Source organism: Syzygium oleosum, unplaced genomic scaffold (genome assembly GCF_021117445.2).
Source record: "Syzygium oleosum isolate NSW1041296 unplaced genomic scaffold, Sole_v2.1 Sole_v2.19, whole genome shotgun sequence".
Lineage (NCBI taxonomy): Eukaryota > Viridiplantae > Streptophyta > Magnoliopsida > Myrtales > Myrtaceae > Syzygium > Syzygium oleosum.
The window spans coordinates 1053463-1081327 of record NW_026607503.1 but is presented as its reverse complement, the minus strand read 5'-3'; the positions used below and the strand labels follow the sequence as shown (position 1 = coordinate 1081327).

General features: G+C 40.8%; 4 protein-coding genes across 8 annotated transcripts; 2 read left to right on the top strand and 2 right to left on the bottom strand.

The window, feature by feature from the left end:
• Positions 1–1717: 1717 nt before the first annotated feature.
• On the top strand, positions 1718–3786 carry LOC115670145 (uncharacterized). Its single transcript, XM_030591342.2, has 3 exons — positions 1718–2172; positions 2308–2350; positions 3481–3786. The coding sequence occupies exons 1-3, from the start codon at positions 1885–1887 to the stop codon at positions 3627–3629; spliced, it is 480 nt and encodes a 159-aa protein (XP_030447202.1). The 5' UTR covers positions 1718–1884; the 3' UTR covers positions 3630–3786.
• Positions 3787–5091: 1305 nt separating this feature from the next.
• Positions 5092–10081, bottom strand: LOC115670501 (phosphatidylinositol:ceramide inositolphosphotransferase 1). Of its 2 annotated transcripts, none has more exons than XM_030591800.2 (11): positions 9602–10077; positions 9406–9495; positions 8572–8658; positions 8414–8482; positions 7423–7503; positions 6320–6391; positions 6146–6206; positions 5972–6074; positions 5717–5812; positions 5584–5630; positions 5092–5403 (listed from the first exon to the last, which is right to left on the bottom strand). In XM_030591800.2, exons 1-11 carry the CDS (start codon positions 9632–9634, stop codon positions 5273–5275), a joined length of 870 nt encoding a protein of 289 aa, XP_030447660.1. In that variant the 5' UTR covers positions 9635–10077; the 3' UTR covers positions 5092–5272. The 2 variants fall into 2 exon arrangements, with proteins under 2 accessions (XP_030447660.1, XP_056176091.1); XM_056320116.1 differs by having other exon boundaries at positions 5310–5403; positions 5528–5630; positions 9602–10081.
• Positions 10082–10861: 780 nt separating this feature from the next.
• Positions 10862–16174, bottom strand: LOC115670275 (uncharacterized). 4 transcript variants are annotated; one of them, XM_056319919.1, is made up of 3 exons: positions 15794–16174; positions 11521–14241; positions 10862–11425 (listed from the first exon to the last, which is right to left on the bottom strand). In XM_056319919.1, the coding sequence occupies exons 2-3, from the start codon at positions 14038–14040 to the stop codon at positions 11129–11131; spliced, it is 2817 nt and encodes a 938-aa protein (XP_056175894.1). In that variant the 5' UTR covers positions 14041–14241; positions 15794–16174; the 3' UTR covers positions 10862–11128. The 4 variants fall into 4 exon arrangements, with proteins under 4 accessions (XP_056175894.1, XP_030447370.1, XP_056175893.1 ...); XM_030591510.2 differs by having other exon boundaries at positions 11521–14195; XM_056319918.1 differs by having other exon boundaries at positions 11521–14182; positions 15794–16173.
• A 10764-nt stretch (positions 16175–26938) lies between these two features.
• On the top strand, positions 26939–27591 carry LOC115670538 (18.1 kDa class I heat shock protein). The gene has a single exon (XM_030591851.2). It carries the CDS (start codon positions 27042–27044, stop codon positions 27528–27530), a length of 489 nt encoding a protein of 162 aa, XP_030447711.1. The 5' UTR covers positions 26939–27041; the 3' UTR covers positions 27531–27591.
• Positions 27592–27865: the final 274 nt, after the last annotated feature.

The window sequence follows — 27865 nt, the reverse complement described above, 5'->3', positions numbered from 1 at the left end:
GCCTCTGCGACAGAGTCGTCAGCCGCTCAAGCTCTGTACCAAAGCTCGACCATGACAGTTATGGCCACCAATGACCTTGATTCGGCCTAGAGCTGGCGCAGTGACCGTTGCCGATTTCAGATATCGCTTTTCACTCTTCACCCATAATCGATTTTTAAATTATAAAGACTCGGTGTAATAAATCGTACCGGTTCGACTAAAAATAAAATTTCAATACCGGCGCCGCACTCGAGTGCCTAAATTTTGTTTCCTCGCGTGCAACGCGGAGCGAGCTGAGCACGATATCGATGACTCATCATGGAATTGGCATGGGACTATGGAATTACGAAATGCTTGATTGGTAGAGCTTGACATATGTCAAGCGTGATATGCGTGCATCCAATATTGCCTTGCCGCGAAGGCCAAGGCAGAACGAAAAGGACTGAAAACAGAGGAAGTGACGATGTGTTGGACGGGTTTTCCGTTTTTTCCACTCATCATATGACCAAACATGTTGTGGACAAAAGAAACGGGGTCCCATTCACACTTCATTGTTGTAGCCCCGATGGCACGCCATCCGACATCGCCAATTTTATGGGATACTAACATAAATGGTCTCCGACTTTGATCTAATATGCAATATTGTCTTTGAATTTTTAGCCGTGCAATGTTGGTCCCTGAATTTTAGCTTGATGCCTATATGTTAAATTTGTTCAGTGTGGTCTCTGAACTATTGATAAATATTCAATGTATTCCATGGACTATATGAAATTGTTTAAAAGTTCATGGATCATACTGGACAAATTAAAAATACATAAATTATTGTTGATAATGAAAATATTTTTTATCGACTAATTATTTCAAGCGATATAAGCTATTATTTTTAGGAAAATGTTTTACAAATCATATATTTTCCACTAAACAAATAAATGGAGCCTTGATCATATTTTATCATGTTGAGCAATGTCTTAGGGAGCTAGCTATCATCCATTTACTCAACCTTAGTATCTTGTTTCTTGATCTAGTTTAAAAATATACGATTTACATCATAACTTAGGATTCCGAGGAATATCTTTCTTTTTTGCTAATGTCATGAGATCATCCCTCTTGAAATTTGAATCGACAAATTTCACGCGTTTCACATAGTAAAAGCTTAACATGATCAACTCAAGTTTTGCACTAACATTGCATCTATATAAGTAATAAGCACACAATAAAACCGTCAATTCATGTCAGCATGTCACAATCGTATTGATTCGGATCGATATAAAAAAAAAAAATAGGTTAAACACGTTTGGTCGGGCCGGCTCTTGATTTTCTCTCCGTGTTTCGGGTTTCCACTCCTACGCTGCCGCGTAAACAAAGGTACTTAATATCGCTGATCCGAAGACATGCTCTGTATCTCATACTTAGGTCATATATCAACAAAAAAACAAAAGAAATAAATCACGATCGAGCTTTATTCTTCACTCATAATCGACTTCAGAATTATAAAGACTTATGTCAATAACCATATCTTTAATTGGATTCGAATGCCAAATTCTAATACTTAAATTGTACTGTTTGGAAAATTTTAGAATTTATAATGTATTTTCACGAAATTCTTTAGAATTCTTGATGCCCTTATTCTCTATTTCCTCCCAAAAAAAATGGACAGAAAGTACATTTATTTCCCTGCTATAGTTTTTCCATTTTATTCTTTCCCTTTTTTTAAAAGGAAAAAAACAAAAAAGAATTCCTCTGCGCACTCCCCTCTTGCCTTTCGGCTTTCCCTACCTGGGACACTCGAGAGAACCGCCGGAGGAACAAGAACTTCGTAAACTCTGATGTCCCAAAGCCGCCGCCGCCGCCGCCGCCGCCGCGAAGAGTGACCGGAGATCTCGCGATTCGAGGAAGAAGGAAGAAATGGCGACCGCCCTCGTCGGCAAGAACGCGACCCATCGGCCCCTGAGCCTGCTGAGGCAATCGTTCGGTTTCCTCAGGAACCTCAGCGCCGCCTCCTCCCCGCCGCCGTCTCCGGCGAGCCCTTCCTCTTCTTCTCCTTCCTCTTCTTCGAAGAAGCCGAAGCGGAAGAAGAAGAAGAACCTGTTCGAGGTGGCTCAGTTCCTCCCCAACTGGGGCATCGGGTATCACATGGCCAAGGCTCACTGGACCGGCGTCTCTTACCAGATCACCAAGATCAATCTCTACAAGGTGGGCTCTTCGAATTTTCTTGGGGGATATTTTTTAAATATGTTACCATGGTTGATGATTGATTCGTCTTTACTGGGTCGTGCTTTGTGGTTCCTGGTTCTGAGGGTTTAGGGTTTATGTGATGTGTTTTGGCAGGATGGGAGGCATGGCAAGGCGTGGGGTGTCGTTCACAAAGAAGGTCAGTTCTGAATTACATGCTTGTGATTTGTGATTTTATACTTCATTGGATGATGATTGAATACTTTAGAAGCTGTATGGGGAGGAGATTTGACTTGAGCAGAATATGCAATGCGGCATAACTTCAGTGCAGCGCAGGCCTGTTAGTTCGATATTTCGAGCAGTCTCGAAGTCTTTCTTGTGCACATTTTCTCTCTGTGATTGTTTAAGCATCTGCAGAAGTGACATTTTTCTGCAGCTTCTATTAGTTTCTATGGCTTGTCAGTGGCGGAATTTATCATAAATCATGAGGCCGTGAATCTTATTTACTCTATCGACCAAAGAAAATATCTATCGGTGGTACCTTAAATAGAATCGCTATGATGCCCATCAAAGTCTGACATTTCCACCCAGGAGCTGCTTTGCTATCTTATGATAGGAAACCTTTGAATCTCCTATTACCTTCATCAGCCTGGTTTTTGAAGATAAAACCTGTCTAAGACCGTTCCTTGTCCAAGGAGAGCTTCTTCATTGACTTCCAAAGTGACAAGCTAATGCAAATCATAAGCAATTTCCAATGGCTCTTAAAAAGATGTCAGCAAGATCATGCTGTATTGTGGACTTATTTCTTGTTATCTTATTGACTTTATTATGAAGGGAACCGCACAATTGAAATCGGAAGATGTAGAAAGTTGGAATTAACTTATATTTTGTTACTTCCTGAATTAACCTATATATGGATTTCTCTTTTCCTCTATTTCTTTTGCCATCCCCGCGGAAAGGAGGAAGAGGTTCCAGGGGAGAAAAGAAAGATGGGAGTTGCTCCTTCTTGAATGGAGAATGCTTTTTAGCTGTTGTGGCTGGTTGGTCCCTTCCATCTCCAAGTTGGACTCAGACATCTCGCCTTTTTTTGGTTGTAAAGCAATGTCAAACCAAAAATACCCAACAAGCTTTAGCACTCCCTGGAAACTTTTCCTGTATGCAATCTGTATGTACTGGAAACTTGTGAGAAATGCGCCTCGCTCATTTAGGATACTTGTCGAGGCAATGATAACTGCTAAAAGCTTGTCTCGTGATTCCTCGTCCTCTTGAAATTCTATTCCTTTGATCTGATGTTTAGGGTTTACTTGACATTCTTGGTGCTTCACTCAGGGTTGCCAGCTGCCGATGCTCCCAAAAAAATAAGTGGTGTTCACAAGCGCTGTTGGAAGTATATTCCTAATCTGGGAAGTACATCTAGTAGCCTTCCAAGCTTGACAACGCCAACAGAGACACCACATCCTGAAGCCCAAGCAGCTTGATATTTGTTTGTTTAGAGTTCACCGGAATGAAGCTTTGAGGAGTCTGTGGGCTTCAAACTTTAGTTTATTTGACGAGTTCTTGGTGACGGTAGTCCAGATTAGCTCCTGTATTCCTGCTGAGAACCTTCAAGAAATGTTTTATGATTTTACTCTCTCATTTCATTTGGTACGGGCCTTGAATTGGAGAAGTAGGCGGGTGTTGACAAATGCAGATGGAAACATGCCACTGGATAACTTACTTCCGCATGTTGTGGCTTCTAGATAATAATTTGACCGTTCTCTCAGAGAGAGTTATGGCCAGTGCAAATGTAGGTTGGCATTGCTGTCGCCACAGGAAACGTATGTGAGGCTTTTTGGGTTCATGGCTATGTTAGACAACAGCATAGTGATTTGCATGGGAATAAGTTCTTTTTTATCCCTGTCATGACAAGTCTTGAGATTCAAAGCCTTAACTCACCATCCTTAAAGTCTCCTCTTTTGAAGAAGGGCATTACTTAGGGATCACACTTAAAGATTCTCAAAGATAGTGTGCAGGGTAGAGAACATTGTGGAAGTTGTGGACACTTATAATTGTACAGACGTTATGAGGGGAAGCACCATATTTGTCTGTGAAAAAGTGAGAAATCTAACATTGTATCCTGTCCTTTTAGCATCAACTCAAGCAGAACGGACCTTATTCATCTTAAAAAAACTATATTCAGGACTCTTGTGCTGGCGTGAACCTCACCGATGTTCGGGAGGCGGCTTATGAGGGCTCCGACGAACATGAATGCTGTTTTGACAAAAATGGACCTGCCTACTTTATTAGATGGTCGCGGTACAAATTCTGTGAAACTCTTTTCTGGTGGGGGATAAACATGAATAGCACTCATGCCGAATGCCTGATGGTTCAATGAGTGTCCCGGCGAAATAGGGAGAATTACCGCAAGGCAAAAGAACCATCACGAAACCGGGAAAAACTGTTTATGAAAATCAATAGAGTTGACCAATGTAGAACCGTAGTAAATATATGTGCTTTTTCTTCACCAATCGTAAAAGTAACTAGAGGTATTGATGGATGGATGGCAGTGAGGGTCCCCGAATTTATTGCCTTTCAAGGTATTTTTGTGTCGTCCTAGGTGCGGCATAGCCAATATCTGATATGTAGAATTATCTACGTTCGACACAATCCGACACGTTTATAAGCATAAATATTTGATAAATTTATAAATGACATGAACTGGGCACAGATTCAAAATAGATTGATTGGAGAAGAGACTTGGAATGTAAAACTATCACTCCACGATGGAACTAAGTATTAGTTTGACTACTATTTCATGTGTGGCGTTAATGCCATAACATTAACAAACAATATCGAGTGTTATGATCATTGCACAAAATACTTGCTTGAGGGAAATTAGACAAAGCCATTATATCATTATTGAAGGACAGTGCTAGATCCACTATCAAGAACCACCGCGAATTCATAGTGGAAAGACTTGTTCTATAATCATTAGAGAACCATGCCAAATGAATGTCCGACCATCAATAACTGATTTACGAATAGTCAATGCTGTACGGTTCTCGGAGCTACACTGAAGGGAAATAATAGGGATCCGCAACACGGCTATCTTCAGCTCGTGTCATTATTGATATACTATCTTTCAGGCTTTCCCATGTTCGATACCCCCGTTTAAGAGATTGTATTGCTCTCCTCTGCTCTTGCTTTCCTTGTCCTTGGTACTCAATGGTAGGGATGGTGAATATGTAGCTGCCATTGATCTATCAGGCATTTCTGCGATAAAGAAACAGTAACAAATTACTAGAGCATTCCATACAAAGGTAGCCACGTATCTCAAGCAAGTTTCAGAAAGACTAGCATGCGATTCATATTCATCACCTCCATGCATAAGTATTACCTTTCAGTAATATATCCATACTTACAGTGAAATTGCATGCATAAACAACAACCTACCTGGCAATTTCCTGTCGATACAAAACACAACCAGATTTACAGTATACCTGCATGGCAAATAGACAACTCTTAGTCCAAAAGACGGTTAGTTTCCAGAAAAAATCCGCAAAGGTCCCAATTGAATTGTTGTTACCATGCAACAATGATGTCCACTGTATAATGCTTACGAGATGCTATAATTAGCAGGCTCTGAACCACCGCAAGTAACCAAGCAAACTGCTTGATAAACCTGCAAGCAAACATAAGCACGTTACCAATAAAGAAAGGAGCAGTCATGGAAATAAAGCCACCATTAAGCCTGATGACTTATGTTTGTCCAACTACAGCAATCAGGGGCTATAAAGGACTAATTTACTTGAGAAATCACATGATTTTTGTAATGGACTACCTCTTTGTGCCATGCTTCTGATATGTGTTGACAAAAACCAACGTAAAGATCATGTGTGATGAAAAAATCAAGTCACCACAGCCATAGAGAATCCCTCGTGGAACTGCGGGCAAAAAAAGAATCACATGAGCATCAATGCATATAATGTCAATGTGAATACATTTTAACACTCACAGTTTATTAAGACCACTTCAAGCACACTTCTTGGAGGTGGTAACGTGGCAAGTTCTGAACCCTGAAGAAACCAATCCATTTTATTACAATCATGAGGAAAAAGAATCACCAAGAACCAAAAGTAACAATTCCAATTATGAAACAGAAAGATCAGAGAATATTACTGTATCCTACCTCACGGCAATGGTAGTTTGGACCAGGTAACTGAGTTGAATAGAATGTAACAATCCGGAGAACTTGAGAAGCCTAGAAAATCAAGGTAGACCTAAAGAAATTGTTAAGCAGATACAGGAGGATACTGTGTTATTCTTAAATCAAACCAGCGGTGACACAAGCATGCAAGTCAAAAAATGTACGAATGGGGCAGGGACTGAACATGCAACAGATTATAAACAACAGCGTATTAGGAAACCAATTGGCTCATTTGACTCATAGGTCAATGGCAGGGGGTGAGTGGGTTTACACACTGACATGGCGAAGGGGCACTTGCCACTAAGCCATTCCTAGGGATTATAATCAGGATGGTTAAATATAGGCACGAACCATCAAAGAGGAAGCGAGGGACACACAAAAGTCTAGACTATCCAACTTTCACCGGTTGCCATTTTACAACATCCCAAGAGAACCATTACAATGCAAATGGTGACCAAAGATATAACTATAGAGTAGAATCTTCCTAAAGAGTAACTTCACTAGAAAGTCCACTCTTCATGTCCAACTCACTTAAATGGTGCTTTGGAAGATAAAAGAAGCAGCTAATGCTTTTCCAAACCATATTGCTAACCAACTTGACAAACATCACCACTCAACCAAGCAGAAGCAAGTCCCCTAAAATGAGGTGCACTTGCTAAGCATGTCCATTTGAGCAGAAAAAAATTGCATGAAAGCAAGGAAGACTGAAATTGGTGAATTAATTCATCAACACAAGAAAAGAAAAATTAAATTGCAGTCGTGCAATTTCAGATCAGATATTGCCATATCATTTTTTTGGCCAAAAGATATCCCCATAGATTAAGCAGTCAACTTTTTCATTATCCTTTTTTATGCTGGAAAAAAAGGTGGGCAATGTATGGAAAGGTTCACTGAAAATTAGTATAGCAAGATTCAGCATGTTAAATTTTCCTACAGCAATTTTCCATCAAGTGACTGCTCTCCACAGTAATCAGTATCGAAAGATGCAATTAAAAACCTGATGCCTGAGGATTCATTCACAAACTCGCAGATATAAGAAAACAACATGAAGCTACAAATGTTTCAGAAACATAGATTACACTTACAACTAAATAAGCAAGAACCCTGCACCACATTAGGACTGTATAAATTTTTTTGTTCTGGTATATGAACGGGTGAAAAGTCCACTGCAACAGAAAAAGGTTTCCGTTAGTTAAAAACCAGAGTGAAGAAATTGCTAAAGAAAAAAAGACTATTGACATAGAATAGAAATTGAATAAGTTGTCACACTTAATGCTTGGAAAATTTTTTACAACAACAGCAGACGAGCATAATCATGTCACATAACAGATAACAGTCACAACAGTAGTGGAGTTTTATAATCATGTCACGTAACAAATAATGGTATATATAACCATGATAATTGAGTAAGTGAAATATATAAGTTTTTTACGACGAAAAATTAAAGCCATAGACAAGGGAAGAAATTATGCTGCCACACAGAGTGAACTCATCTTTCGCCTATTACTACAGCCAATGGAATTTACCTATAATGATGCCTCTTATCTCCTTATACATATACAACCACCAGTCTTTGGGACATTATCTAACTTAAGTTATACGAAAGAGATTCTTCAATAAATGTAGAAATAGCACCAGAAAAAGCAAGTGATGTTAAAACACACCCTCAATGATATAATTGAAGGTAGATATGGAAAAAACCCTTAAGTTGCAGTTTCAAAATTATTCATGAACAAATGAAAAAAATTTCAAAAGAATTCTCAGGAGTTCATTAATTACTTTGCACAGATCTACATTTGCTTGGAGGAAAAAAGAAATCTGTCTAAGTTTGTAAAAGCCCAGATGCACATTAACTTCTTGGGTTAATTAAAAAGCTGTGCAGATGCCACCTACAACAGAATCACCATGTCAACTCATAGAATGGACCTTTGAAAGTATATCTAAAGTAGAAGTACGATAGTTTTCTGATCACCGAAAGAGAGGTACACTTATTTCTAACTTCTAGATGATAGGCAATGATAGAACTGCAATCAGGAGATATGATTCCTCACAGCATAAAAAACTTTAAAATCTTACCAAAGCAAATGAACAGAAGATGCAGGTAAACAAAGCCTCGCTGATATGACCTTTATCTTGACCAAGTTCCTAAAATGCCATGACGTGAGAAACAATCAGAACAAATCAACTTTTTCCAATGATTACAGTCTAGATGCGAATGGGAAAAGTACGCTTACAGGAATAAGAAGAAAACCAATGTCCTGAAGTATTGGGCCTGGACGATGCAAGTAGTGAACTCCTCTGGCAGCCAATCCATGAATGTACTGTCAATTATGGCACAACAATCCAGCATCATTCATGCAATTCTCAAAAAATCAATTTTTTGATAAGATGATAAGAGCGTATACAGGGAAGAGAAGTGTACAAGTAGCTAAGAAGACAATCGAAGTATTTAATTCAATGTGACTTAAGACAATCCCTTATTCCATACAGAAACGAACTTTCATGAAACAATCGAAGAAATATAAATTCCCAAGTGAACAGCAGAGCATGGAGAATTATTACCACAGCAACTATTAGAGAGTTATACCCCTCATGCTTCCTTTTAATCAATCACTTTCCAAAACATACCAGAACCGATAACCAACAATATTGTAAGCATTCCAAACGACGCAGTTTACTGGAGAACAGAAATATCCACCGTGCATGCCAGTGACTTATATATCAGACACAGACGAACAAATTTGGCTGATATTGATTCTATACACTCGGGACCATCACAACCAATTACCAAAAAATTTTCATTTTTACCGATTACCCAAGGAAACCAATATAACTGATTGAACCTGTAAACACAGACCTATCGAGCTATCACGCTGTAATTTGTGCATAGCATCACAAAACACTCGCAAAACAGCAGGCGAATAATCAAAGGCAGGTGCAAAAGCGAAAGCCTCAACCTTCATTTATTTAAAACCTCATTAATTAGTCTGTCGCATTCAAGTCGAGGTCCATTTTCGAACAAGACATAACCACGACTTTCTGAGGACAAAGGACAGGAGGCAAAAAACCTGGAAAACAAGTCCGCCGAGGAGATACTTCCAGTTCTCGGCGAGCAGCGAAATCTCTATCGACACCTCCGACCAAATCTTCCTCCACAACTTCACGCACAGAAAAAGACGACGTACGCTCAAAAACACAGGCCAGGCCTAAAAGCAAAAAGCGCGCCCGCTGAAATCGACATGGGAGAATCCCGACCAAGTTTACCTTGGAAGCCTCGCGGCGAACATAGAGCGGCATCTCTCGACGGCCAGGCTAGAGCTCGACATCGATCATCGTTAAAAAAAACCTCGAATCCGGTACCAAGTCCCCAAGCGCAACCCTCAACAAGCCGCCGCCGCCGCCGCCGCCGCCCCCCCGGTAAAATCGGACTAGAACCGCCGGGATATCATAACGGCGGATCGCGATCGCGCGATCGGATCGGAACCGCCGGCCGACCCTTCCCGCTCCGATCGAAACCCGGGATTCGCGATCGAAGCGGAACCCCGCTCCGGTCGAGAGGGGAAGAAGTAGGTGTGGGGTTGACCGGGGAGGAGGGAATCTAGAGGGCGCGATTATTTCCTCTGCTTTCGGCTGCGCGGAAAGCTGCTTTTGAAAAAAAGGAGCTTGAAAGTGTCGCCGGACGAAGATGACGCTACAGAGAGAGAGAGAGAGAGAGAGAGAGAGTAGTTATTATACTTTTCACGATGGGGGCTTGACTTCTGACGGCGACCGCCACGGCGACGGCGACGGCGACGCGCGGGGAGGTTGGGGGGCGATTATCCGGTGCTTCGCGGCCCACTGATCTAGCGCTGGCATCGCCGATTGTCAGCCGCGAGATTCGATCCCGTCTGCGCCGGGTCTCGCCGTTGTCGCGCATCCTCGTGGAGCCATCATCGCCGACTCGGAAAGTCTCGAGCGTGGGGGCCCGCACGTGGGATTGACATGCCTTGGATTTCGCGGGGGTTTGATATATCTGGTGGGCCACCACACATGTGAGACCCGCGAGGGTTATGGACCGTACATTAATTTTTTTTTTTTGTGTGTAATTCGACCTTCATATATTCGAAATGTGAACGGATGCAGAGATCCGTAAGACTTTCGCGGATTAAGAATAGGGGTGCGCGGCTTCGAAGTGGGGCAGATTTGAACATTTGAAATCTGAAACCTACTTGTCGAGACCGCCCGCTCCCTATATGTAGACCTTAAAACCGGTTTAGAATCACCCCTAATTAGGAGGGCAACAAAAATCTTTCAAATTATCTTCATCAAATGTTAGCTACTTATTGTAATTAACTGTTGAGCATATAATAGATGCGAGATCCGAGAACACTCGGCCGTCGGGGCGCCTCCAGGCATGCATGTCCGTGCCGGCTGCCGAGCACACCGTGCAGGGGCGAATGCACTTTCACATCATCTTTTAACCGGAGATCGTAGCGACCGCGAGAACAGACAGACCCCGAAGTATGCCGACGTAGCGAAATAGAGTCACTGAGAAATATGCACACTTACATTATGGAGAGAAGAAAAATAGGAACAGGTCTATGACTACAGATGGCATCGATACTATTTGCCAGAACAAGGGGAGAGAGAGAAGAACTCTCGGAAGAAGGTCCCTGTTATTATCCCGGAAAAACATCTCCAGAGTTTATCATCTTGCTTAAGGTTTGCCTATAGAAAGGACCCGCCAGGCTTAGAAGGCAGGACCATACTCCCGTATATTTTGTAGCTGCGACGTAATCTGCGAGGATTGCGCTAAACTCTCCCGACGGGAGAAAGAGGAGGATAAGCGACATACTTTGCTGAAGCGTCCCGTATGATGTGATTAGGAGGTCGAGCGCCACCTTCGCAGGTCGATATGGTCTTGCCGAGCGGCTTTTCTTCAGCCGCATTGTGCGTTCCTGCACGCTCGATCAGTTTTCTACTGTCCAAGACCGCAATGCATATGGAGAAAGCTTGCAACACCGAGAGAGAAGAACTAAACTCGACTGAGAATATGTTATCCTTGAACGGAGCCAAAATAAAGGCAGGCTGGTTTTCCTGTGTGTCCACCTGCAGATAAGGATTGATCATAAAAGCAAAGTCAATAATTGATTCTACCTGCGAGGCAGATGAATAATTAGCAGACGCCTAAACAGAAAGAGTACCTGAGACTGAGAGAAAAGGGCGAATTGGTCAGACGAGTTCGATGAACTCAAGTTCTTGCAGAGATGACCATGAGTGCCCAGTATCTTAAGTTCACAACCCATATCCCAACCCCCACAATCACAAGAACCACCTGATTTCCACCTCTGAATGAGCGATGAAGGTCCTCCTTTGCTTGGTAGACTATGGACACCGCTCGGAAGTATCACCGTTGCGCTAATAGGCACTTCATTAACCAGGGGATTCTGATCATCTGGATTTTCTCCATTAGAAGAATTACTTAGCCGATTCTTGAAGGAACCAACTGACTCGAGCTCTGATAAGCCATCGCGGGCATTATTTTCAGGCCCATCTTGGGCCGAACTTTTTCTCCTAGGCCATGGGATCTGGGCAACAACAGCTGCAAGCTCATCCTTCGGTTGGAAATCTGTTGTTTGTTGATCTTGCAGTCTAGTGTCCACAGCGAGCAATACATACTCCAGAGAGCCATATTGATCTGTAGAAATGCCTGATTTCGACTTTAAGAAGCAGGATCCAGAAACCTTCATCTGAGCAACGACATCAGGGATGTAACCCTGACCTTTGCCCCTATTTCCTTGACTAATCCAACTTCCGCTCTTTTTTCTGGCTTCACGAATTGTGAAAAATGTATACATCCAGCTGGATTTATCTGCTTGCGGGGAACTGCATTCCTTCATCGTGGCTGCAAGAATATCACTGTCATTGTCAACAGCAAACGAGAACAAAGGAAGGCCATTTTTATACGCAACCCGAAGAAGAGCTTGCACCGGCAATGATCCTTGCCTCTTGTTTAAATGGGAGTCACGGACATTGATTGTTTTGCAACTAGACAAATCCAACTTCAGTTTTGCTGGTTGTCCAGTCACAGAATCTGATTGACTATTTAATGATGTGCACAATTTATCCTTAGAAACTGAATGTTCCTGCAATGGATCACTGCAGTGATGGATAATTGACGACTTTGGCTTCAGTATTGGGTCCAGCAACCTTCTCAAAGGGCTAGACCTGGATCTTCCAGCAGAATTAGACTTGTCAGCGCGTGGATTTTCTGGGCAAGGGCAAGCAGAGGATTCAGCATTCTCTGGTACAAATTTGGCAGAAGCATGTTTGGCATCCAATTTCCCTGAGGTCAAACCCTCTTTTGACCCGGAATTTTTCACTATTTTGCCCATACCAATGCTCAATCGACGAAAAGGGGACGTGCTTCTTACCTTCTCAGTTGTTACATCGCCTACTTTTGGTTCTGATCCCCTCACTGCATCTGAAACCATTGGCATGATACTTGGAATTTTCGTATCTGAATTTCCTACTCTAGATGTACAAGAAACCCCAGCTGACCGTTCTGGTTGACGAGACACATCCGACGGAAACTTTGAACTCCCTGCATCCATGGAGCTAGGCCTTTTCATTCGTAATTGGCTGTTACAGTCAAATTCAAGAGGCAAGGGGCAAGTGCAAGAATGTTGCATGTCCGAATGGAGTCTTGCATGATGAGTTTCCCTGGATCTTTCCAGAATACCCCTTCTACTTACCTCTGATAATTTCTTGTCGGAATGTGTTCTCGACTTCACAAGCTTGGATACTTCAGGATTAGCACGATTTGGCACATCTTTGGGCACGAGGAGAACCACTCTATTGGGTTTTTCTGTTAATTCTGGCTCAAAGACACCAGAGTTTGACTCTTGGGTCCTTTCCAATCTCTTCACAAAATCACGTTCTTTAATTTCCGCCTTCTCAGCGGAACAAGATCCCACCTCGGCGCTTCCGAAGCATGGCAGAGTTTCAGCGTTCTGAATGGGCTCAGGGTCACACCTACCCTTTTTATCCTCCATCTTTTCCCCTAAACGGATCTGAACTGTTCCGTTGACTTCATGCTGCGCCTGCCGGTAGTCATTCTCATGGCCATCTTTCAGATCTTTACACTTACCGAGATTATCTCTTAAAGGCCTCACAGACGACTGCACATCCATATCTTTGGGAGAAGATAGCAGCTCAGATTGAAGCGTGGAGCGAGGTATTCTCTGGTGTATGGGGGAGCAACTACGACCTCTGCTGGAATGGCTGGACGATCCCTCCACCGAGAATGAAGAGGAGGTGCTGCTACTAGACGTGGAATACCTGCTATATCCGGGCACTGTCTGTTTGTGACTATGCTGCCATTTTTCAAGACGTCGCCAGTCAAGAACTCCAACGCTAAAAGCTTTCTCCTGGATATTTTTCCCCTTCTCAAGAAAAGCTGGCAACTTCGACATGTACTTAACCAGCTCATCATCCTCGGTTGTATTTCTTCTGATCCTGGCCTTTTGTTTATCCTCCAAAGGATAAGTTGGTACATCTTCAACAACCTTTGTGATTTCATGATGGAAATCAGCATTTGACAAGTTAGCATCTACTTGGAACCTTTCCTGCAGATTCATACTGCGATAAGCATGAGTCTTCCCATTTTCTGTCTTGGGCGCTTTCTTAACTCCCGAACTCTTGTTGAGCTCTGAACATTCCATACTTCCAAGGAATTACTTATCTAAGACAGCATGATATTTTAGCACCTCAGTACCACATTATTTATCCCTTTCACCAAGCCACCACTGTATTCTTTAATCTTTTAAACCTCAATGCCCGGAACGACGTAGCTCACAAATGTCTCTGGTTACATTAACTGCAAACCATAGGTAGATTAACTCAGTAAATTGGGACTCTACAATCTGATAAATGATAACAGCAGTAGAACAGATCAGCACCAAGCATATTACAAGAGAAAAGGCACATGGCTATGCAAGCTTATTTGTGTCGTAAGAGATAAGGCATTCCACGTATAAAATGAAAAACTGAAAGTGGCAAAGAAGATATCTGACAAGATAAAAAACAAGTGTTCAGGGGAGAGATAAGGGGCATATCCAGACACCATTAAGGCAATGGAGCAGCCATTCCACAAACGAAATAGATGCAAGTACAAGCATGCAATGAACTCCCAATAAGAACAGTTCAGAAACTTTTCCCTCAGAACCATGAGGTGATGCGCTGGTGCATAGCTAGTTAATTTCTCCAGACTCAACCAAATTTTCTATCTCTAACTATGTGCAAACTTCCCAATATATTCTGACCAAAAAAAAAAAAAATTCCCAATACATTGGGGTAGAAAAAGAGAATTTGCCAATTTTCACTCAACCCAAATATAATTTGTCGATTTCAACCTAATCCTAAATAGATTTTGACTAGGTAGGAAAAACTGGTCGGCTTGATGGAGGGTATACGGAATAAATTGCATAAAACAAGTATCTCTTGTGGAGATCAAATTCCTCACAGTCTGTTAGACTGTTATGACTTGCTTAATCATTTGAAAATCAGATTGCAAATCCTTAAGTGGCACTCGTTCTTCAAACAAAAACCACAACGTCAGACACTCTGTACCTTAAATAGTTTGGCATACAACAGAACGCCGCCTAGAGACCGCAAATATCTAAACCTCGACTTTCAATGACATTCGCGAAACAACCATTAGCATCGATAAAGGCATCATCCAGTACTTGCGGAATCACCATGACTTCTCTCCACTTTGTTTATTTATCAAATCTTCTCTTAGCACATACCATACCATACCCGACCAGACAAGATGTTTTCGTATGAACATAGATAAACTCACAATCATGGACATGGAGACTGGAAATCTCAATCAGACGTGGGTATGGCAGACGAAATGAAATAGACGCAAGATAACAATTAGCGACACAGTATACGTAAGAAAAAGCAACCAATGAGCCAAGTTGGAACAGCACCAGCAGAAATTGGGTGGTCCTTGAGCACCGAATCTTGAAGAGCTCAAGATAAGAAGAAAGTGAGCCGTCGCAATCGAAGCTCAGAGGAGGGAGAAAAAAAGACAAGATCCACACCAACTGAAAACACAAATCACCCATTTCGAAATTTGAAGAAACCGTGAACAGAACAAGAGAAATTAAAGAAGGAGACAAGGAGAAACCATGAAGTGGCCCTGCAAAAATTTTCAATCTCGAGTCCCGAAACAGAGGGTGGTTTTGTCCGAACTTCAAGAAAAGAGGGGAAAGAAAAAAAAAACAAGGCAATCAGTATGCGCTGAGATGACCGCACCCAGCTCCAAAAATCACGAAACAAAGACGCACTTAGCCGACTGAAAATGCATTTCACGGCAAGAAGAGGGAAAAAAGAACATTAACATTGCCCAGGAAACAACCGGAAACTAAACGGGACATTTCTCGCTCGAGAAAGGGAAGCAGCGCGTACCCATCAGAGATTACGAACTTCCGGTGTGAAATGCCGCCAATAACGACGGCCACACCACCTCGAAGGCGGAGCGAGGCGTGTCGGTGGTCGAACTGCGCCCACTGCAAGCTCGCAGACAAACGAGACGGAGAGAGAGAGAGAGAGAGAGAGAAGAGACGGGGGAGGTGAGAACTGATGTGGTAACAACAGCAGCAGCAGGCGGCCTCGTAATCGTAATCCCAATCGCCTCGCCTTTCGCTCCCTCCCAACCCACCCCAAACTCCAAAGCAAGATCCTGAGAGAACGTCAAAAATGACCTAAAAAGTTCCCAACTTTTGCGTGCCGCTGTGCGAGAAACCTGCACGTTTTCGCAGAAAGAGAGAGACGGAGAGAGGAGAGAGCGAAACAGTCCCGTGTTCGTTCGTTCGTGTGGCGGAGCTACTTCAGCTGCGACAGTGTACATTTGTAAGCTTGTTTTGTTCTCATTCGACCGAATAAAAGTAAAGAAATTTTGCTTTTGTGTCGCCGTATCTTCCTTCGTAAATTACTCGTCACGAAAATGTTTTGGCGCCCGTGACAAATTCTTCTTTTAGGAAAAATCAAAGGCAACGCCCCGCGTGAACAAAAAAAAAAAGAAATGGTAATCACCAAAAATAAAATGAGTGAAATGGATGGTTACTCTCAATACAGGTTGATGATAATTATTTTTTCCCTTTCTGGCGAGGTGCTAAATTAATTAACAATTCGAAATTGATTAGAACACAGTTTTCTCCTATTTTTCTCTCAACGTAATTATCCCTTCTTAGCTCTATTTTCCTAATTTTTCTCAACTCTAAAACGGTTTTTTGCATCAGTGCATTGCTGCAAAATGGTAAAAGTCAGTATCCGCCTGGCCTTCATTAACTAATGGACGTGAGGACATAAGGATGGATGCCAAATTCGAAAGTTGGCATTATATGCAATGTCCGTGTAATATTGTGTAGCATTTTCAAAAAATAAACTTACATCACGATTGGTTTTTTCTTTCGTGCGGGCATAGCTTGTTTAGTATGCAAAGGCATTTTGTAAATGGTTAATACCACCAAAAATCTCAAACCCATATACCTGTGATAAATTTACCCTCCGTTAGTTTCCTTTAAATTTTACCGTTAATTTGCTGAGTTTGATGACACGTGACAATTGATGGATATACCGGTTTGGGGCTTTACCCTTCATTTGTCACAGTATACCAGTTTGTGGTATTTCGTGCTATTAATCTAATTTAATAGAAACTAACGAAGAATAAATTTGTCACGGATGTACAAGTTTGGGGTTTTTGGTGGTCAAAAAATTAAATTAGGGTAAATTTGTGTAGGTATACTAGTTTTGGATTTTTTGTTATCAAAAAATTAGTTTGGGGCAAAATTGTCAAATGCGTATCAATTTGGGTTTTTTTTTTTGTATTAACCATTTCGTAAATCAATTACGGGGATATGCGAAGAAATAAATTACTACCATACCCTTTTGAAGTGTTTAAATGAAAAGTTAAACTGCTGATGTTTTGAAGGCGATAATTAGCTTGCCATACTTCGTGCGTATTCACACATAAGATTTTTTCATAAATAAGTGTTACATGAGTTGAGTTTATTTAATTAAACCAATGGCATTTTAGGACCATATAATATCCAATTAAAAGGAGAATGGAAAAAGCCATAAAAAAACTTGAAACTATGCTCACCATGACATATTTATCGCAAACTCTTTTTTTAACATAAAAAACTCTAAATTATGTCTACCGTGATATATTTAATCTAAACTTTATGATGTCACGTAAAGAATCCTAAATTTATATTTATGCGATACATTTACTTTTCATTAAGGTCCGTCAGATAATTTTTCAGATGAAGTAACGAATTTTTCATCATGTCAACAATGCTTAACATATTTTTATTAGTTCTCATGAGTAAATGAGTTGCGTTATTACAAAAAGCTTAGGGTAAATGGATTTCGTTTGTTCAAAAGATGAAAAAATTCAGAATCAATATCAAATCAGGACGTCCCATCATGAAGACGTGGAGAGCATATTTTGGGAGGCCCACATCGCCAACTCAATTTACTGGAGAAAATTTCATTTTGATATTCAAAATAGGGCTTTTTTCTCAATTTGGTATTCAAAGTGGATATAGTCCCAAATTGGTACCTAAAGTGCTCATTCAGTCTCAATTTGATACCCAAAGTGCCCATTCAGTCTCAATTTAGTACCTGAGTTCGCCGGCCAGTCAAATGCTCACCACGCGCAGCAAGAAATTTATTGTTTCGACTTCTTGGAACAGTATTTTACTTTTTTTTTTTTTTTTTCTTTTTTTTTCTTTTCCTTTTCCTTTTCTTTTTTTTTCCTTCTTCCCTCCGCGGCCACAGCCATGGTCGGCGGAGGTCACCCGGCGTCGGGCGAGGCCGCCTCGCTGGGCGGGCGAGGTCGCCCGCGCTGCGTCGGCGAGGGCCGACCCTCACCGGATCCGGTGAGGTCGAGGGTTGCCCTCGCCGGATCCGCGAGGGTCACCCTCGCCGGCGCCGGCGGGCGGCCCTCGCTTGGGCGGCGAGGTCGCCCTCGCGGCTCGGGCGAGGGCCGACCCAGGCGAGGGTGGCCCTCGCCCGACGCAGCGAGGGCGACCCTTGCCAACCCAGGCGAGGGCCGCCCTTGCCCGACGCCGGCGACCTCCGCCGACCATGGCTGTGGCCGGCGGAGGGAAGAAAGAAAAAAAAAAGAAAAGGAAAAGGAAAAGAAAAAAACAGAAAAAGGAAAAAAAAATAAAAAAGTAAAATATTGTTCCGTAGCGGAACAAGAAATTTCTTTCCAAATGATGAGCATTTGACCTAATAGCGAACTCAGTACTCAAATTGAGACCGAATGGGCACTTTGGGTACCAATTTGAGACTATGTCCACTTTGGGTACCAAATTGAGAAAAAGACCCCACTTTGGGTATCAAAATGAAATTTTCCCCAATTTACTGTTGTTTTTTATTTATCGGACGGGGGGTGGGCTGTTCTATCAATGGAAAATGACACAAACAGTCTCTGAACTTTGACTCAATGTGCAATTTGATCCCTGAACTTTTAATTTGTTCAATGTAGTCCATGAACTTTAACCCAATGTTCAATATGGTCCCTGACCTTTTGGTATATGTTCAATATAATCCCTGAACTTTATAAAAATGTTCAATATGGTCCTTCCATTAATTCGAGTTCAGGGACTATATTGTATATTTTCATATATTTCAAGGACTAAATTAAACATTTACTAAAAGTTTAGGAATCAAGTTGAACAAATTGAAAGTTCATGGATCACATTGAACATTGGGTTAAAGTTCAGGGACTATATTGAAAAAATTAAAAATTCAGGGATCAAATTATATATTGAGTCAAAATTCAGGGACCGCTCGTGTCATTATCCCTCCTATCAAGAAAGACTTTGACGTGAAAAAGGTTTTTCGCGATTTAATAATTGGTGGCGGTGGTGGGGTCCGAGGTTCTCTTTTGATCGGGGGGGGGGGGGGGGGGGGCACGCTAGGTGGTGAGGGGGCCCCACTGAAGGGATTTCATGTGACTTTTGTCCATTGGTCCCCGTGGGGTCATGATGGTGGGAGTTGAGCTGCTGAGTTATTAGTAATACAAAAATAATGATGCGACAGAGCGTTTTCAGGCAATTGTTTGTCCTTTTCCGTCGTCAAAGAATCAACGTTTACGTTGCTTGAAATAAATAAGGGATAATGACATAAATAGTCTTTAAATTTTAATTTAATATATAATTTAATTTTTAAAATTTTTAATTTATTTAATATAGTTCTTGAATTTTAGGTCAATGTTCAATTTAGTCCCTGAACTTTTAATTTATTTAATGTTATCCTTGAACTTTTAGTTTATGTTCAATTTAGCCCTTGAACTATATGAAAATGTTCAATATAGTTCTTGAATTTGAATTAATGAAATGACTATATTGAACATTTTCATATAATTCAGGGACTAAATTGAACATGTACCGAACATTTAAGGATAACATTGAACAAATTAAAAATTTAGAGACTACATTGCACATAGAATTAAAGTTTAGTGACTACATTGAACAAATTAAAAGTTCATGGACTACATTGCATATTGAGCCAAAGTTTAAGGATTATTTGTTTCATTTTCTCAATAAATAATTCATGTCTATATATTTTGTAAATAATGAAATTTCATAAATAATCGTTTTTCGAAAAATATTTTTTAAAACGTTCATTTTTCACACAAGGTACGAAATATTCTCCAATGTTCTCTCGGAGCCTTCTTCCTGCGTGATTTTGTCTGGTTCCCTGACAAACATGACATGCTTCTTTAGCTGAGTAAATAGGCTTCTTTGGATAGTTTGGGATCACTAGTTGTAGGATCAAATTTTTTTCATAAAAATTATGTTAAAATCTACATGTCAGAAATTATATTATAAAAGTATCAGATGTTTTGGATTAAGAAGACCAGAATGCAAATGAGATTTAGATTAAGAAAAAACAGTTAAAATTTATCCAGATGGGTCGGAGATTTTTAGTGTGCGAACTTGTCTCTTTTGTGAGTGTCCTAGCCTCAATAATTCCGAATGCACAGTCAACTTATTTGCTTTTTTTTGCAAGATCTTTGGTCCAATTATTGACTTGCTGTTATAGGGCAGCCTAATCATATGATCTAGCTCATGAAAGTTTCACTAATGGACATCGGATTCCATGGGCACAATCCTATGAATGTAAAGCAGATGAAAAAGTCTAAAGAGAGTTCTGAAAAAAAAGGGCACGCCCATTTTGTTTTGGGCTGATGACCAATTGCTACTTTTAAAGTGTTAGTTTCATCTTTTAGATTTGTTTTATGTGAAAAGTAGAAGCACGCAAAAAAATACATTTCGAAAGTCGCAATCTAAACTGAATTGAAAAGAGAATGGCAAGATCATATGTTCAGATCACGACGTCCCTCACCCCATAACAATTTTGAGGGCCACGCACGGCCCAGATGTAGTTTTGCCCGATAAACATGGATACAACGATTTGTGTGCAATCGTAGAGATAATTGATTTGAAAGAGTCGAATATCACATATTATAAGAAAGGGATTTATACAACATACTGACATAAATCCCTGCCGATCTCTCTTACTCCCTTCTTTTATTTTCCATCTAATCATATAAGATAAACATTTTCCACAATCATATTTCTCCTCTTACAATCATCTCCACCAAACATGGTGCAATCTCCGCAACTAAATTGTCCAAATTGTCATCATAGCCTCATATAAAATAACCCAAGAGCTTCCCCACGTAATAAATGCTTAAAGACTCTTTGAGGGATTGCCATGAAACCAATACACAAAAGCAAATCAAAAGAGAAACATATAAAAAGATGCAAGCTTTTGTGGCGCGCCCATGAATCCATGATCCAAAAAGCTCACTGATCTTCACTTTCAGTGCTGAAAAGACTCGAAAAGGGAGGGCAACAGGCGGAAAAGGCAGCGTAAGGGGGAAAGCAACAGCATGTAGCAGCAGCATCTACCAAACAAAGGAAGGGTTGGAGCACGAGCCTGTCATCATTACATGGTGGATCCAAAAGTTGCACCCAAGTTTATTATATGCAAATGAATGATGCACATCCACAGATTCACATAAAAAGTTAACCCAATCATAAGATATTCATATTGGTATTCTATTTATACAAGTGAATTATTATTTTCTTTTTTCTTCCCTTAACTTGGTCGGTGGCAGAAAATGTTTCTAATTCAGCTTGATCTTCCGTAAAAAAATGTTTTTCCTTCCTTCGTACTTTCCCCCTTTTCAGTATTACATGCGGGTCGTAATACCTTGTTTAACGTTTGGGAGCGCTAAGGGCTATTAATGTTTTGCAAATCTAGCAACCCTTGTTGTTCGGCCGTTAGTTCGAAAAAAGGGTTTGACACTTTTTTAAAAAATGAAAAAAAAATTCCGACATATAGATCATGATTTAATACTTCATACCTTTTGAAGTGTAAAGTAACTTTTTCGTTTGCCATTTTCGAAGATTAAATCATAAGCAGAAGTAATAAGTAGATTGTTTCAGGCCTTCGAAATAAAAAACGACAAAATGCAAAAGCAGCTCTAATGGTGTGCTTTGCAAGTCATGAAAATTAAAAGAAAAATTTAGATGCACCAAAACTGTCATACGATGGACTTCGCGAGGTCTCGTCAGTACATTGGGCGCACTTCACTTGGTTCGTGTGAAAACCTCTCTTTGAGATCACAAATAAGGTCTTTTTAAAAGTAGAAATGCTCTATTTTTATCTATTCCTGCTTTGAGGAATTTTTTTATCATCTCTAATTGGTGGTATACCTGATCGTATGTGTAGCTGCCACAGGCCGGCTCAAGCAGCAAAGGCTTGAAGATTTTTTGTATAGGTTTTGGCAATGACATTCAGTGAGAAAGACTGGCCTGACCAAGATGATATAGTATAAAGATTCGTACGTAACAATTTCATTGTCGGATGGATTAGACAAAAGTCTAGGCGTGACCTCATGGTCCAGCCTGATTCGGGTCCACTCGATTATGACCTCTAATTGGCGAAATTTTCAAAGAAATTTTACACCTTAATAACCCAATTTAATTTATTGAAGAAAATGAAAACCTCTCTCTCCTCTCTCTCTCGCTCTCAAAGAGCCTAAGACCCTCTTGATTAACATACCCGATGTATTATTTGTTTTGGCCGGTCCCATACCAAGCTTTACAGTTTTGCGGCTTTATTCTTTGGCGTACATGTAAACACTTTCCTAGAAGGTCATCAATCCTGGTAATGCTCCACTTAAGTACGATCAATGTTAAGCTTGCGGTTACCTCAAAAGGCATCTCTAGTATGTTAATTCCATATATATCCCACGAACACTCTCCACATGTTTGGTACGTAATTCAGTTCGTTCCTACCCCATTTGCTATTGTAGAAACCTAACATTAGCTGCTCCTTATTTGAGCTCTCTGACCCTGGTGATCGTTCCCTGCTCTCATCAGATATAGTCAGTACACAACCCACATCCTCATTCATATACACCCTCCTCAAATTGCATGACCGTGTCTTGAGCTGTCACCTCCATCGTGCTTGAATCATCACCATCACTACAATATCGAGTCATTGCCGTACGTCCATATATGTGAAGAGTATATAATGACAAGGTGTTTGGCGAATCGAACTATCCTTTCCTTCCCCCCCAAGGGCAATCAATCACCTCTTTAGGGGTTAGCGATTACCATAATAGTACAACATCAGTTATAGAATGCCTTATTTGAGCCACAATTTGTACTCATGAAATCTCAATTCAGAGAAGTTTACAAAGTTGAGATTTCAAGAAAAGAAAAACACTTTATCACAGTCCGCCGCCCTATATGAAGATTGGCTCATCAGTGTACTAAACTTCAAACTCACGACAATAGTTGTTTTTGTGACACGTCAACTTTCATATCGAATGGATGAGGCATGGTGATGCTATTCACAAGTAAGATCCACCTCTATATGGCCATAGTCACATGTGGTTTTCTAGAAAACTTCTTTTGCGTGCTTGACCCCGTGGAATAGGCCGGATGGTTACAAATTGTATCATAACAGGACCACCGACCATCCCTAGTAGATGTATGGCTCATGGATAGACGAGACTCACACCTGATATGAAGAGGGCAATAAGTGATTACTAAGGCGAGATGGCTCAAACAATATTTCTAATATGCTTCTAGGATGGAGAGGAGGCAAAAAATGACTAGGTCACATGTCGAATAGACGGTGTATCGCCGACGATACAAGCCAACGCTGATGAGAACATTAATGATTTAAATGAGAGAGTTTGTGACAACTAAGTCCTATGTCGGATAGATTAGCCCCTGTGATGTTATTCAAAACCAATATCTACTTCGAATGGTCACTACTTTAATATAGTTCCTCAGAATACTCGTTTGAGAGTTTAATCTACGTAGATCGGGCTTGATAGTTATAGTTTCCATCGCTCAGCTACCATGATCGGAGTTGATTCCCGAGCTAACGGTCAAGGAGTACTGTTTATGATATGCTGCCTTTTCGATACAATGTTGTAACGAAAAAGATTATTGCTGCGTCGTTCCAAGAAAAATCAGAGAAGAAGGATAGGTCATGAAAATTCAGTCTGGCCTTGCACGTGCAAATTGACTCCTGCAGGGGCATGGCACGTTCGCAATTGGGGAAAGAAAAACTTACAGTTAGGAGGCAAAAGCATATGCTTTTGATTCCGGAAGAGAAAAGAGAAAAGATGAGATGACAGAAAGAACGACCCTTCTCTTTTGGAGGTACCCGAGAAAAAAAATAGTCAGAGTAAAAGAGGTATTATCGTCATCATCTGTCCCTGTTGATTCGGACATATGTGAAATGCGAAACAATAAGGTGGCTCACTTATGTAAGATATTATTGCAGCATCAGTCATGATCGAATCAATTATGCAAAGGAGTACAATAATTGAGACAATTAAATCATCACCCGTGTGATCACTATCGGCATCTTTGTGCTGGTGAGAGACAAAGTGTATCGGTTCCGCTCGTTTTACGTGAGTCAGATCCCGAAAAGAATAATTTGAGTAATCACGAAAGGTTTTTGAGGAGGATGTTGGCTTTTGAACCACAAGACACAACTTTTTCCATCTATTATGAGGTTTGAAATGTTACAAACTCCTTCTACTTAAGAAAGTAACGTCCTCGTCAGCATTGATTTGTATTGCCCGACATTACTCTCCCTATCCATATCTCTTCCAATTCTGAAAATCTATCGGGAGCTGCATCTTGTCCGAATTTTTTTGCCTTAGCGATCACTTCCTGTCTTGAGTTTAGCTCATCCACAAACTATATACCTATCGGTGGGAGAGAGGATTGCTCAGCCGTTTTTTCTTAATGAAAATTACAATAAAAAGTGTCACGTCGGCGCCCCCACGTCAGAGTCATTAGCCGCATCTGCTAAGGATCTTTTTGGGTGGAAAAGGTGACAATGACCATTTTTGCCACCAGTACATTTTTATCCTCAAGAATAAATATATGATTTTTTAAATACTCATTACCAGCAATCTTTTATTCTGATGATCACTTATCCTTCATCCAATCCAATGGCGTTTTGACTCGCGCTTCAATTGATTTGCAAAATTAATCAAGTATCTATAATCATAAAGTCAGAATTTGCTAATTAAAGTTATTTTTTTTGGTCACATGTAAATATACGAAATATGACCTTCTTAATAATTGTCTCTAGGCATATTGTTGAGCATATTTTATAATTCTCAATTTTAGTGTATTGATCTTATATAACGCAGAAAATGAAAACAATGAAAATTATTTTAAAAAAATTTAATTACTTAAAGCAAACAGGAACGGATCTCTTATCTTTTAGGGCCAAATCTGAAAAAAAAAATTCACTTTCCTGCCATAACAAAAGTACCGTGACTGTTCAATAGACCTAAAAAAGTCCATAATTTTTTACTCAAAGGACCAAAAACACACCGTTAAATTTTTAGTCCATACAAGGCGATATTCTACAAGTAGTGCTTTTTATTATTTATTTAATAATATTTAGTGCATTCAATTTCAAATATACGACTTAACTAATACTCATTTTTCATGTATTAATCGTGTTAGACAAGTCAGATTTCATATATTTTAGAAGGTAAAATGTTTAAGAACTCCTTTGATTTGGTGATTTTTCCTCTTGATTGCGCGTTACATGATTAGCGATTTAAAAGAATAGTCGCGCATATATGAGAGTGTGCGGTAGTGGGGAGAGAAGCGTGAGAAAGTGATGAGAGCATGCCGGATAAAGTATCTTATGTGACGATTAAAATATGTGATTGTGATGGTATGGTAAAACGGACCAATTACCATTATTTGCGTGTTATGAAATCTCATCACTCTCACTTCGGATTGACTTGTTACACCATGTGTTATTATCACTTGGGGTGACAGATAATGATGTGACCGATACCTAAAACATCTTTTCCATTTGTACGGCATGGGAAGAGTTAATGATAATCGATCGAAATGATTCATAAAGATGGAATTTTGCAGATATTACATGGGGGAAGATGAGGATTGGTTGAAACTTAATAGCAATAATTGCTAATTAACTTTTTCAATGAATAAAAGGATAATCTGGGGATAAAAAGACCCTTGGTACTCCCATATTATTAAAAAATGATATCTCACAACAGGGGTTGAAAAGCCCATTGCTATAATGTCATTGGCCCAGTATCGTTACCAATAAGCAAATGACTATATTTTTCTTATTGGAGGAATTCCTCTAATAGCGTCTTTTGATTGGTCGAACGATAAACATGGGTCGAGATTAATCGTGTAACTTATTGATTTGAAAAACTGATTGGATGAAGGTTTTTCTAATAAAAAAAGGAAAATCCAAACAAGAGTATGAAGTTGATTTATTTTTCTCAAAAAAGGGTTTAAAGTAGATTTTGTTTCAAATAAGGACATGAGGTGGCCAAATTAGTCTTGAAAAATGGGCTAAGTTCGCGGGGCGGCCAAATGTTTGCCCACGGACTTTTTCTGGCCATTAAAATAAGGGCACCTTTGTTCGAAATTTGTAATTGACTAAAAAAAAAAGAAGAGAAAATCTGAAATTGAATTAAGATTAGGTTACTTCTCATCCTCATCATTCCCAAGAGCTTCATTGCCTGCCATTTTAATCACCGGAAAATGTCCGCGAGCGAACATTTGGCTAGCCAGGTTAGGTCCGTATTTGAGATTCACTTGGCCACCTTAAACCCTTTTTTGAAATAAAGTCTACTTTGAACCCTTTTTTAAAAGAAAATGGATCCAATTTAGATTCTTATTTGGAATTAATTATAAACAAAAAATTTGGAAGGAAACAAGGACGATAATAAAATAGAATTCGTTTTCTAATCATGGTCCGGTCAATTTTAACCGACCTAGTTAAATGTGGTGTCACTGACGAACTACTGACGAGGCCCAATCCGTAGTTTCCAGATGGATAAACCGGGTTCGCTATTTTACTATTAAAAAAACAAAAACCGGGTTCTCCAATTCGCTCGAACGTTCATCCGTCGAAGCTCGAAAGACCGCGAAGGTGCGAGAATGCTCCTCTGTTTCCTTATTTAACACCTAACGCCTCCTCTTCCAAACCACATCGTCCAACGATAGCAATTCCCCAGTCTTAGTTCAAGCATTCTGTTCAAACACTTTCTCGGCTCAGTCTCACGTTTTCGCTGGTAATCCCACAAACCATGTCGATCATCCCGAGCTGGGTCGGCGGCCGCCGCAGCAACGTCTTCGACCCTTTCTCCCTCGACCTCTGGGACCCTTTCAAGGACTTCCCTTTCCCTTCCTCGTCCCTCTCCGCCTCCAATTTCCCCCAGACCTTCCGGGAGAACACCGCCTTCGCGAGCACGAGGATCGACTGGAAGGAGACCCCGGAGGCCCACGTGTTCAAGGCTGATCTCCCCGGGCTCAAGAAGGAGGAAGTGAAGGTGGAGATCGAGGACGATCGGGTGCTCCAGATAAGCGGCGAGCGGAACGTGGAGAAGGAGGACAAGAACGATACTTGGCACCGGGTGGAGAGGAGCAGCGGGAGGTTCATGAGGAGGTTCAGGCTGCCGGAGAACGCGAGGATGGATCAGGTGAAGGCGGCGATGGAGAACGGGGTGCTGACCGTCACCGTTCCCAAGGTGGAGGAGAAGAAGCCCGAGGTGAAGGCCGTCGAGATCTCCGGTTGATAGCTGGTGAAGCTACGGCCATCGTTGCGACTTGTGTGTATGTTATATATATATATATATATATGGTGAAGCTATGGCCATCGCTGCGACTTGTGTGTATGTTATATATATATAGAGTGAGCGTCTATGTGTGTATGTTGTGTTCTGTGTGAGTTTCGCGTGTCCTGAGTTGGGAGTCGCGGTCCTCGGGTCTGATATGGCGATGTATAGTAATTATTGCGAGACACTCTCTACTTGTGAGGAGATCAGACGTTATGATTTCCTGACTTCTGTTTTATGCGATATCGGTTCCTCAAACTCTTCCGATTGTTTGTCTTTCCCTTTTCCTACTGCAC